This window comes from Botryllus schlosseri, chromosome 1, assembly GCF_051294905.1.
Source record: "Botryllus schlosseri isolate E-star chromosome 1, Bs_hap1, whole genome shotgun sequence".
Classification (NCBI taxonomy): domain Eukaryota; kingdom Metazoa; phylum Chordata; class Ascidiacea; order Stolidobranchia; family Styelidae; genus Botryllus; species Botryllus schlosseri.
The window spans coordinates 28,189,154-28,202,852 of NC_137236.1; the positions used below are offsets into that span (position 1 = coordinate 28,189,154).

At 39.8% G+C, this 13,699-nt stretch overlaps 3 protein-coding genes across 3 annotated transcripts in view; 1 reads left to right on the forward strand and 2 right to left on the reverse strand.

Moving 5' to 3' along the window:
• LOC145435040 (beta-1,4-galactosyltransferase 2-like) overlaps positions 1-13,699 on the reverse strand; it is a 389,801-nt gene that overhangs the window by 284,484 nt on the left and 91,618 nt on the right. The gene's annotated exons all lie outside the window — the stretch shown is intronic.
• The window catches only part of LOC145434992 (uncharacterized), a 350,877-nt gene that overhangs the window by 106,628 nt on the left and 230,550 nt on the right, over positions 1-13,699 (reverse strand). The gene's annotated exons all lie outside the window — the stretch shown is intronic.
• On the forward strand, positions 9,162-10,423 carry LOC145435224 (uncharacterized). The gene is made up of 2 exons (XM_080312565.1): positions 9,162-9,488; positions 9,912-10,423. Exons 1-2 carry the CDS (start codon positions 9,332-9,334, stop codon positions 10,073-10,075), a joined length of 321 nt encoding a protein of 106 aa, XP_080168691.1. The 5' UTR covers positions 9,162-9,331; the 3' UTR covers positions 10,076-10,423.

Genomic DNA, 13,699 nt, shown 5'->3' on the forward strand with positions numbered 1-13,699 from the left:
GATCAACGAGCATGAACTGCATGTTGCATCTGGCTTCAGGATTGGTAAGCTTTATCAGGGGAGAGGCATCTGGACTCACCTACTTTCGATTTACTTACGTACCGTACTAGCGTTATGAAATAAAAAGGGTACCGTACAGGTACGATACATTGATAACATCATACGACAATTTAGTTCCTCAGTTTCATTATCAGTTTAAAAATATTTTCATCATTTCAAAACACTGCAAAACGCAGTTTTCGAATACATGTTTTCTTCTTGATCTTTTGCGCGAAATGACCTGCCGTGGACGTGACATTCATAATTACAAACTCGACTTACAAACATCGTCATAGCTACCCAGTGCCCACGTTCTTGATTGGCTAAGTAGCTCTGTAGCACCGGCGGTTAGATATACGGTGTGGGCGTGTAGCGTAATGTTATATGTTACGGTTACGATCGAATACTTCGAGAGTTGAGACGCCGAAAGTTACATTTGGAATCGGTGTAACAGATATCCCTGCATCCGATTAGTATCAGTTACAATGAATGTAAGATACTTACGATGTATGACTTTATCAATGGTGAGCTTGGCCTGTCTGTGTCTTACCTCTCGTTTCGCGCTTGATTTTTAAAACAATAAATATGCAAAGTATGTGATTTAAGGAGAAAATGTTCAAAATCATGTCATTCATGAACATTGATTGAAAATACCAATAGCAATCGAAGGTTTCGCAATTTTCGTTCGCTCATCCTACCAGTCGATTTTATGGCTTGTCCTTTTATATTTATCAGCTTTGATTTTCAATTATTATGCATGCCTCCTCATTACATCGCATAAGCCCAGGTGGGTATCTGATTTCAAAGACTACTCCTAGTCGTTTCTGCATATTCCTATCTTTCATTGTATTGCACTCTTGTGATGTTTTGAAGCGGCGAAATCTTATGAATGAACTTGAACTTAAACAAGTGGTGGAACTGCCTCACTTGCCTCACTTGCCTCACTTGCCTTCCCTACCCAAACCTACATTCTCGTAACTCTAGTTTCGCACGCTCAAATAAGTCATCCAGCATGATAAATACGAGTTTTTACAGAGAGAATGCGGCGCTCGCGACAAATACCGAGTCGTGAGTTCAAATTAGTGATACCACGACGTCACGAATTTTCATTTGTGACGTAACAGTCGATTGACATGTATGGCTGTTTAGGAATTTAAATGGAAAAAATAGGGTCAATATGGCTCTTTGGACATAAAAGGTTCCCCCCTCCCCCCCCCCCATCTGACCTAGGCGAGCTAAAGGAGAGGCATTCACACTGAATGAAAAGTAAAGCAGATAATATGAGCGGCAAGCGTACATTGGTCGTTTCAGTGAAAGTTACAGTAGACGCATTAGCAAGAGGGTAGGGTATCGATGGTACATTTAAATGAGTATATTGCACTGGTTCATGCTCTACAGCAGTGGTTCTCAGCCGCCGGTCCGCGACGACCTTCCTGCCGGTCCGCCAGGTATTTTACAATTTTATACCTTGATTTCAAGATGCGAAAGGTACGAGCTGACTCGCCAAACCGCGCAGTTTGCTCGATGATTCGTTTTCGATTCATTCATTTCGTGCAGAACTACCGCACCCAAGCCCCCTATTGAAGGAGGCCCAAAGTGATTTCGTGAATGAACATAAATTATAGAGTATTTCTTTGAAACTTCATCCAACTTAAAAAAAAACAATTCCGCGCTTCTCCCGACTTAGTCTCACTAAATGCCTTGATTATTGGGTGACCTTCCCCCAAGAAACACGCATGATATACAGGAATAGGCATTCCAGCGTCAGCCATTGCCGCGCTGCGACGCACCAACACATAATGAAGTTTAGGCGAACATAGGACTCCGAAAAGTGTGCCAAAGATTCGGCAGAGAGAACACCTTTGCCCTTTGTTGACCCAAAACTTCGATATATATGTGTCACATTGTCTATAGGCACCAAAATGGCTGGCGCAGAATTTCGCCGACCTGACAATCTGTGCCCAACAAGACAAATGCCATCTCACAGAGTACAGTTATTTTCCAGTGAAGAAATACTAATTTGGAATTGTGTGCGTATTCTAGTTTGGTGCGCTTGGGCGATATCAATATCTATTCACTATATATAACAGACAGTACGTCATGAAATAATGATATACAACAAAGTAATTATTCCAACACGCCCGCCGAATATGTTTAATATTGCTGACGTGTCCTGAATTTTTCAAGACAACGCCTTACTCAGCTCTACCGGAAAATCTGATAATTCTGAAAGGATTAAAAAAATAGAGCAATATATACGCAATTAATAATATTATTGACCGATTCGGTCATGAATTATAAAAAATTTCCCTGCTTCGCGCGATTAGGCTACATATACTCTCTGCATACATGGAGTAGAATCGATGTGTTCGCGAGTTCTGGTGAAAAAATCCATCTAACTGTAGGAGGAATAAGGCCAACATTTTTTGAGGGGTTGGGTGACGAAGTGGTTTTGCGGCCCCGGTTTTGTGGATGGCCAGGTGTAGCTGTAGTCAGGTGTTTTAGTGCGGCGCATTGTATCTGTAGTAGCAAGAGTTGCCTACGTCTGGTGTTGTTGGCAATAAGCATTGAGCAAAGTAGCACGACAAGGTGCTTGGTTCGACTCCGAAAAACTTCATTTATCGATATTGTCGAAGAGAAGAATATTGTTCTAGGTGGCGTGGTCGTTTACATCCATGGCCAACGGCGCGAAAGACTGTAAAAGACTCTCGGCGATCGCACGTGTGTCTGCGCAAGGCAATTTTACTTCGACTCAGCCGACTCACTACCGTAAAATCACATGGATGTCATCATGAACATCATCAATTTCGGCCAACCCCTCAAAATGTCACTCTATAGCACCATATACTTGCAAAAAAACGGCAGCATACTTCAACTTTTCGGTTGATTTCAAATTTTGAAAGTCCACCGGTCCGTCAAGTATTTTTCGAAATTTTACCGGTCCGCGAGGTGAAAAAGGTTGAGAACCACTGCTCTAGAGTAGGCCTAGTGGTACTCATCCTTTGGGACGTCGCGGACCTGTGAAATTTCAAAACAAATGTTGCTGACTGGTAAACCTTCAAAAATAAAAATCGAAGAAACTGCAGTGTACCTTATCATCGTGTGTGCGAAGTACGCCAACGAAAGGTACCAGTTTAGCGATGCCTTACTGGACTTGAGAGTACCCTTCATCATGGAAAATATACTAACTACCGACTATATATTACATCTGCTGTGGGAATTTTCAGCGAAGACAAAAAACAATACTAAATGGTTTCGTTGAATTCATTTATTATCGCCATATCAATTCGATTAGCAACTGCACATGCAGTTGTGACGCAAAAGACAACAATTGTTATATGCATCACTCGAATTGTTCGTAAATATAATAATACTCGAAAAAAATAAACATATCCGTGGAATTGTGGGGGGTTATTGCGGTATGCAAAACATGATCAACCCGCAATGCCAAAATCCAAAATTGAGAATTTTGGTACGTATTGATTTTACCCCTCCTGTACACTCTTGTGCACGCAATTCACGTTGTACATGTGCATGCAGGTGCCGTACGCGTCTGTCTATGGTTAAGGACATATAGGGTTGCATTCGAAACAAACAGCGTTTGAAAACACTTAGTTTATAACATGTTTTAAACAGTTTTTGAACAAATGCTTTTTTATAAAAAAAAAGTTTTTTTTCAAACGTTGTCCAATTATGCTGTAATACGTCCAAAAACATGTAGTAGGAGCCTATGGACGATCTGCGCCAATAATTGTCCACGTATTCGATGTGAGGTGGCTGGAACCCTCGAAATCGTCGTCGGTTCAACAGTTTTAGGCTGTAGATATAAATCATTGGTACGGAATAAGTGTTCTGAGGATGATTATCGCCGATGGTAAAAATGCTGCGTAGCGATGTAGCCATGGTTAAATATATTTTGGTCGGTTTATGACAGTGGTTGGCGGTCCTTTCCGTCGAAAGAGCCCTATTTATCCTAGATTTTCAATTATAAATGTCAATCCACGGTGACGTCACAATTAAATATTCCTGACGTCATGGCTAAAACACACACAAAAAAGCAATTAAAAACATGTTTAAACAAGGGCCTTTGGTTTTAAATTGATTTTTGTTTTAATGCAACCCAAAGGACATAGCTGCTAGTATGCGGTGAGCGTGGACTCTCTATGTTCAAACCATCCCTATTTCATGGATCCCATGATCAAGTATCCTCGTCCGATGATACGCGATCAGTACAATGCGCCTTACCCATCAAAGTCTATATCATCATGGCCAAACACTACCGTAACCGACTGCGCAAATTTCCTGATATAATTTCAGTAAATTTATATGAGCAAAATTCGAGTGTAAATTTAAGGAACGCGGTAGAGTATAATAAATCTTGCTAATAAATAGAAGTATGACAAATATATATAGCAGCTCTCCCCTAAATTCATATTTTACGTCATAGTTAAATGTCCGATCAATCACTAGTTCAAACAGCTGCAATTTTAGTTACCTAATAACGCTACAATGAAGCGAGTTTTATGGCTTCTTAGAATTCGCGTCGCCCAGCAATTGCGGCAACACAAAATTCGAAGTCATAAAAAATGATTTACGATCAATGCATAAACGGAAAGATTTTTTATGGTACGTTTGGATTTACCATAGCCTATTTCTAGTTGGTTACGCCCGCAAGGGAACACGTAATTCACGGAAACGAGGGAATAATCAAGTTTAAGGCAGCATGCGACTCCTGTAAGTCTGTAGCTTAAAAGATCAGAGGCTGTTAGACCTTGCCAAAACATTCCGCCGCATGTTAGCCAAAACTGTAGGCCTTAATGTCCAGTGCAGCAATGGCCGGCACCTGATAGTGCTGTCTTCCAAAACTGATCCGGATCATGACAAAATGACAAATTGGCCTAGTCGGCGTGTCACTGAAGGACTATTTCTTTAGTTCAGTGTGATACGCGTTGAAGATTCCAATACATATTGACTGTAGTAATAATCTGACATTTGCCGCTTACTGCATCAATCTAATGTGTTACATATACAGATCACGATCACCCAATTTCAGTTAACATCCGCATCACACGACCAAAATCAATTATCAAAACAACAGTTCAAGCAACTGGATTTCGCTGTTGGCCTGTTTGTCTTTATTAAGAATTGCTAATAAAGCACTTATATAGCATCGGTAAGTCTTGATTAGTTCTGCAGATTCGATCAATAGGCGGAGAACAATCAAAATATCCATCGATTGTTGTTTCGATTGTGGAAATATGTTCCGCTAACGTTGTATAGCGAAAATATTATGCAGTGAAAATTATGGTCTCCCCACGCACCCCCAGCGTAAGCCTTAGACCACTTAAGACTGCTTTATTGAAGAATTCGCGATTATACGTTTCACGGGATACCTAAATTAAAAGTTATGCTTCATAAAGGCTTATTTATACAACAATATTGATAGCGGTGATTAGCTATGTAAACGGTGACTCATACGGTTATACCCCTCGCCCTCGGATTTATTAATTGTATGAACTGTAGCATACCGGTGTAAATTGAAGCTAGATGTGCTCTCATGATGCACTCATGTCATACATTTATCTTGTTTTGCGAGTCACTTGAAACGTTTACCCGCGTGGACGGCTTGTTTGAATAGTATCAAGGTCTGCTATACCAGTGCTTCTTAACCGATGGGCCGGGAAGATATTTTAAGAAACGATCATAGATCCAAATTTGTAGGTCTGTTCTCTACCACGCAAGTCAAAATTAGCAAAAAATGTCAAAATTTTCAACGTTTTCTTCACCTTTCGTATGATGATTCCGGAACATGTAATTGACGGACAAGCGAGGCTCGTGCACTTTCGGACCTAACTCAGTACAGCCTTACGGAGAAAATGTGCTTTTGGTCCGAAAGTGCATGAGTCCCGTAGTAGTCCGGTTTCGTCAAATTCAGATTTGGGAATTAGGCTGCGTGATTCGCAAAATATGAGTTTTGAAATGTTAGTCACCTTTATAACTCCCAGAGAAATGCAGAGATACCTCAAATATGTGACAGGCGGTACTGACCTTGAATAGTGCTTTCAGAACTATATTGATTGCAGTTGAATTTGTTACCTCAAATACTTTTCGTTTGTCCCTTATCAAATTTCCAAATATTCAAAATATTTCATATTCTCAAGATTAGAAAAGTAATTTCACATTCTCCTTCTTTAAATTAAATTGTTTTGCGCGAAAAGCTCACAATTCGGTAGTCAGATTTTCGTCACAATCATATTGAGTGGAGCGTGAAATCCGACAGTGCGTTATTGTGTATGGAAGAGATTGAAATTAATTCTTTCTTCAAAGTCTTTGCGAACATTGATCGGGAAATGTAGCAATCCAGCCCAATTATCACAAATCAAGCTCCTCATAACCCGTTAATTCGACGTAATAGACGAATTGCTGATTGGATATTCGCTTTATTGTCTGTTTTTGTCTGTGGTATTCATGGCGTTCTGGTACTAGTAGGCGCGACGAGATAACTGTACCGCACTGAAAACATAAAAAATGGCAACCAGGAGCAGTGGTTTGTCGCGAAAGGGTGTCTGGTGGGCCGCGCTATGAAATTTGGTTGAAAGGTGGGACGCGAACTGAAAAAGGTTGAGAAGCACTGTGCTATACCTTCGTATTGCCACATACCATGCGACTCTCGATTGCCATCATGGGGTTGAGTCATACCATACCATAGCGTGCTCTTCAACCTATTTGAGCACCGTCCGCACATTTTTGCATACCATTACGAACCATAATAAAATGATTCCGCGTATGCGTTGATCGTAAATCATTTAATATTACTCCGAGTTTTGTGTTGCCGCAATCGCTCGGCAACGCGGATTTCATGAAGCATTAAAAATCGCATCATCGTGGTATTATTAGAAAACTAATATAGCTGTTTGAATTAATGATTGATCGAATATTGACATTTGACGAGAAATTGAAATTTACGTGAACGCGGCAATATATATTTGCCATACTTCTATTTATTAGCAAGATTTATTATACTCTACTGCGTTCTTTAAATTTACACTCAAATTTACCGCCCTGAATTTACCGAACTGAAGGCTAACCAATAAATGTGTCCTGTCGGTTATGTCGATCTTGGACCCCTCTGATATATGATGAAATAAATATACCTTAATATGAAATATGTAATAGAATACCTAACAATAGTCTATTCAGATGTGCGACATGTAGGCTATCGTTTTAGGCTATCATGTGTGTCAGCAAAAAGACAACTCTTTTTCTCTCTTTTTGAGTTCAACTATAGCGCACATAAACCCCTTTCAGCGAACAAATTTTGGGTTTTATATAAGTACTTCTAGTGGTTGGAAGGTCGGGTCTTTATAAGAATCTTCCAGCGCTCCTATCAAAAATACGTCATATTTTCTGCAAGTGGAAAATGCTTGCTGGCAGCAATCGATTTTATTTGTATGACACACTAAGGTCTCGGAGGGTCCAGTTCGTTGAAGGGGTGCAAAATCCAATTGTTTGCTTTAATACTTCTGATGGATAAGAAAATATGCTCGAAAACTATATCAAAGAGAGGACGTACATTGTTACTCGCTGGCTACCTTATGATGCGCTGCTCCAATATGTGTTGTATTATTTTAATTTCCCATTTTCTGCCCCGCTAATAAATGAGAAGAGCAAAAAAGCCAACGATACCGCATGTTCTGCACTTTAACTTAATCCAATGTGAAAGGTCATAGCACTTCAATAACCTCAAAGCTGCGATTCATAAACATTTCAGAGCGCCACCGGAACCTGAGTTTTATTTGCATCTCCCTACTCAAGCCTCACACATCAAAAATAACTGATTTATAATCTTATAATATTATGCTCCAATTTTATGAGCATGTATGACAAGGAGAACGGGCAGACAACAATTGTACGCAACACACGCGATATCAAATAGAGGTGAATTATTTTCCTCTGCATGTTGCATTTGGACTACTGTCTTGTGTCTACTCATATTACCAGGACGGGTCTATTCGTTGCCGACTGGCTACCATTTCGACGACCGATCATATCAATATCGAGAGTTTTGGCAAACCAGTGACGGTCATTTTTGCCCAAAGTGTTGTCGCCGACGGTATACACTTTGCGACCCATGCTTTAAAAACCCTCCTTAAAGGGGTAAAATACCTCGTTATTGTAATACGGTTATTGTGGCGACCCTGGCGACAATATAGGTATGTGACTTAAACACTTGCTACATCAGTGTTTCCCAACGTGGGCGCCAGCGCCGCCTGGGGTGCTCGCAAGCGTGAAGGAGGCACTGGTCATGAAATGGGCGAATGGGGGACGCTGGCTATAAAATTGGGCGGTAGGGGGTGCTGAGAGCAAATGTGGGCGGTGTAGGTTTAAAAGGCAACTGCTGGGTAGTGTTTAATCGATTGATAAATAAAGCAGCTAAGTACGCAAAAAACTGCAAAATCGATACAGTCAAGGCAATTTAGGATCATCCGTCGTCGTCCGTTCAGCTGTACGGAAAAGTCCATTGTTACATGTTAATCTTGATCCTGCGTATCAATAAACTCCTTTAGCAGTCGACAGACCTCCTAGAAAGCGTGGTTCATTATGTGCTGTCAGAACTACGGAGTATTTGAGCAGTTATTGCTTACTGCAAGAGTGAGGACTTTTAAAGACAAACTGTCTTGCGTGATTTTATTCTCTGTTTTAAACAATCGTGGATTTTTACAGTGCTGCGACCGTGGTCTTCGACATGGTACTCTGGTTGCGAGAAACGATATCAATTCTACTTGACGGGCATATTTTCCAAAATTTATACGTAGAATATATCTATTCTTAAAAATGATGAAACCTGATAAAGGTCCGGATTCATTGATAAGCTCGTGATATTTTGACGAAACTTTGGGAGGCGTGAACTGTTTCAATTATCAAGGTTGTAAGAGCTACCGATCAAGCTTGAATACCTGATTTTGATGGAGAAACACATATCAATCATCTCAGAAAACTGAAACGAGGACATGGTGATTTGATTCCAGGATATATTCCAATCAGAAATTCCTTATCGGATAATCAATCCATTCTGCAAAGTTTCCGAGCATGGAAATGATTAAGGAGGATAATAGAGAAAACAAGACACAACGACAAAGCTCGTACTAACATAACGATACTGAGAGTAAGGTATGGAGAGAATGCACAAAACCTAAACTACGAAAATTTATTCAACAGAATCCGAAGAAACGTAAACCAAATTAAAGGGCAACGATTAAGCTGGATCGGGAAAATAAAAGCAACGAAAGCGATGATTGCACCAAAGATAACATACACGGCTTATGCATCGCCGCTAACTGCCAAACAAGTACGAGAGATACAGGGAGAACTATTTCGAATGCTCTGGGCGCCGGAAAAGATCGAAGCAAAAAGCCGGAGTACTCTTATAAAAGAAAGAAAATACGGAGGTATAGGAATGATTGATATAGTAACCCTTATCAAGGCAAAAAGATTCAAACGAGCCCAAATTCTAAGTATAATAACCGAACCGGAGGAAATATGGCATCAAGAAGCAATATATAACATGGGCACCAGTATAAAAAATATTAACCCAACGTTATATCATAATAATATGCCACACAGGTACAAGCCGACGAAGAGCTTTACGGAAGAAATCACAACATACAGCAACATAATAGCCGAATGCGAGGATCCTGAAAGAATCACGCAAAGAGAAGTATATGAAATATTGCTAAATACCGTAACCGAGTCCAACCAAGAAATGCAACACTGGAAGGAAATATGGCTAACATCCTCGGTCATAACTAAATATATTAATAACCAAGAAAGAGAAATATCATACCGAATAGTAACCGAAGCTATATTTACAGGATCAAGAATGAAAAAGGCAAAATGGACCCACAGGAAAAATATGCCAAATAAAAGCCAATGCAAACTATGCGGGATAGAGAATGACACGATGAAGCACATGTATGTAGAATGCCAAACATACAAAGAAATCTTTTATTTTATCAGGAAAGAACTCGAAGAATAGTCAGAGCAGACATCGATATAACCGAGGAGCAAGCATACAAAAACACATACTCCGGTCCACACTGAAAATCCACCACAGTGGCATATACGAGTGCAAAAGGCGAAATATGGAGATTCAAAAGACATATGGACATTATCAATCATTACGCAACGGCCCAAGAAATAAACGATCTCAAGGAAACAATAAAAAAGAAAGTTAAATCAAAGATACAAGGAGTGTGACGAAAAAACGCCATACCGACCCGACGCGCGCGAATATAATAATACCAAATATTCATATAGAATCGCCATAAAAATATATATACCTACAATGGTCTACCGCTTAAGATAAGATACATACATATCTTACAAGCACTTGTGTATTTTCTTTTCATGTTATGTTATTTTTCGATAATACTGCACTTTGAAATAAAATCACAAAAAAAAAAAAAAAAAAAAAAGGTGGATTGGAGATGATATTGAACTTTGGCTTGAACTCAAAATAGTTCAGCACTACAATAGAATCAGCACCTCAATCATTTCATGCTCGGAAACTTTGCAGAATGGATTGATTATCCGATAAGGAATTTCTGATTGGAATATATCCTGGAATCAAATCACCATGTCCTCGTTCAGTTTTCTGAGATGATTGATATGTGTTTCTCCATCAAAATCAGGTATTCAAGCTTGATCGGTAGCTCTTACAACCTTGATAATTGAAACAGTTCACGCCTCCCAAAGTTTCGTCAAAATATCACGAGCTTATCAATGAATCCGGACCTTTATCAGGTTTCATCATTTTTAAGAATAGATATATTCTACGTATAAATTTTGGAAAATATGCCCGTCAAGTAGAATTGATATCGTTTCTCGCAACCAGAGTACCATGTCGAAGACCACGGTCGCAGCACTGTAAAAATCCACGATTGTTTAAAACAGAGAATAAAATCACGCAAGACAGTTTGTCTTTAAAAGTCCTCACTCTTGCAGTAAGCAATAACTGCTCAAATACTCCGTAGTTCTGACAGCACATAATGAACCACGCTTTCTAGGAGGTCTGTCGACTGCTAAAGGAGTTTATTGATACGCAGGATCAAGATTAACATGTAACAATGGACTTTTCCGTACAGCTGAACGGACGACGACGGATGATCCTAAATTGCCTTGACTGTATCGATTTTGCAGTTTTTTGCGTACTTAGCTGCTTTATTTATCAATCGATTAAACACTACCCAGCAGTTGCCTTTTAAACCTACACCGCCCACATTTGCTCTCAGCACCCCCTACCGCCCAATTTTATAGCCAGCGTCCCCCATTCGCCCATTTCATGACCAGTGCCTCCTTCACGCTTGCGAGCACCCCAGGCGGCGCTGGCGCCCACGTTGGGAAAACACTGATGTAGCAAGTGTTTAAGTCACATACCTATATTGTCGCCAGGGTCGCCACAATAACCGTATTACAATAACGAGGTATTTTACCCCTTTAAGGAGGGTTTTTAAAGCATGGGTCGCAAAGTGTATACCGTCGGCGACAACACTTTGGGCAAAAATGACCGTCACTGGTTTGCCAAAACTCTCGATATTGATATGATCGGTCGTCGAAATGGTAGCCAGTCGGCAACGAATAGACCCGTCCTGGTAATATGAGTAGACACAAGACAGTAGTCCAAATGCAACATGCAGAGGAAAATAATTCACCTCTATTTGATATCGCGTGTGTTGCGTACAATTGTTGTCTGCCCGTTCTCCTTGTCATACATGCTCATAAAATTGGAGCATAATATTATAAGATTATAAATCAGTTATTTTTGATGTGTGAGGCTTGAGTAGGGAGATGCAAATAAAACTCAGGTTCCGGTGGCGCTCTGAAATGTTTATGAATCGCAGCTTTGAGGTTATTGAAGTGCTATGACCTTTCACATTGGATTAAGTTAAAGTGCAGAACATGCGGTATCGTTGGCTTTTTTGCTCTTCTCATTTATTAGCGGGGCAGAAAATGGGAAATTAAAATAATACAACACATATTGGAGCAGCGCATCATAAGGTAGCCAGCGAGTAACAATGTACGTCCTCTCTTTGATATAGTTTTCGAGCATATTTTCTTATCCATCAGAAGTATTAAAGCAAACAATTGGATTTTGCACCCCTTCAACGAACTGGACCCTCCGAGACCTTAGTGTGTCATACAAATAAATCGATTGCTGCCAGCAAGCATTTTCCACTTGCAGAAAATATGACGTATTTTTGATAGGAGCGCTGGAAGATTCTTAATAAAGACCCGACCTTCCAACCACTAGAAGTACTTATATAAAACCCAAAATTTGTTCGCTGAAAGGGGTTTATGTGCGCTATAGTTGAACTCAAAAAGAGAGAAAAAGAGTTGTCTTTTTGCTGACACACATGATAGCCTAAAACGATAGCCTACATGTCGCACATCTGAATAGACTATTGTTAGGTATTCTATTACATATTTCATATTAAGGTATATTTATTTCATCATATATCAGAGGGGTCCAAGATCGACATAACCGACATGGACACATTTATTGGTTAGCCTTCAGTTCGGTAAATTCAGGGCGGTAAATTTGAGTGTAAATTTAAAGAACGCAGTAGAGTATAATAAATCTTGCTAATAAATAGAAGTATGGCAAATATATATTGCCGCGTTCACGTAAATTTCAATTTCTCGTCAAATGTCAATATTCGATCAATCATTAATTCAAACAGCTATATTAGTTTTCTAATAATACCACGATGATGCGATTTTTAATGCTTCATGAAATCCGCGTTGCCGAGCGATTGCGGCAACACAAAACTCGGAGTAATATTAAATGATTTACGATCAACGCATACGCGGAATCATTTTATTATGGTTCGTAATGGTATGCAAAAATGTGCGGACGGTGCTCAAATAGGTTGAAGAGCACGCTATGGTATGGTATGACTCAACCCCATGATGGCAATCGAGAGTCGCATGGTATGTGGCAATACGAAGGTATAGCACAGTGCTTCTCAACCTTTTTTCAGTTCGCGTCCCACCTTTCAACCAAATTTCATAGCGCGGCCCACCAGACACCCTTTCGCGACAAACCACTGCTCCTGGTTGCCATTTTTTATGTTTTCAGTGCGGTACAGTTATCTCGTCGCGCCTACTAGTACCAGAACGCCATGAATACCACAGACAAAAACAGACAATAAAGCGAATATCCAATCAGCAATTCGTCTATTACGTCGAATTAACGGGTTATGAGGAGCTTGATTTGTGATAATTGGGCTGGATTGCTACATTTCCCGATCAATGTTCGCAAAGACTTTGAAGAAAGAATTAATTTCAATCTCTTCCATACACAATAACGCACTGTCGGATTTCACGCTCCACTCAATACTGATTGTGACGAAAATCTGACTACCGAAATGTGAGCTTTTCGCGCAAAACAATTTAATTTAAAGAAGGAGAATGTGAAATTACTTTTCTAATCTTGAGAATATGAAATATTTTGAATATTTGGAAATTTGATAAGGGACAAACGAAAAGTATTGAGGTAACAAATTCAACTGCAATCAATATAGTTTCTGAAAGCACTATTCAAGGTCAGTACCGCCTGTCACATATTTGAGGTATCTCTGCATTTCTCTGGGAGTTATAA

What these genes read in the sequence shown, in the direction of transcription:
- LOC145435224 (XM_080312565.1), top strand. Translation starts at nt 9,332, where the DNA reads ATGATTGCACCAAAGATAACATACACGGCTTATGCATCGCCGCTAACT. An exon ending in AAAAGAAAGAAAATACGGAG is followed by an intron (nt 9,489 to 9,911) that starts GTATAGGAATGA and finishes CTATATTTACAG; the next exon opens with GATCAAGAATGAAAAAGGCA.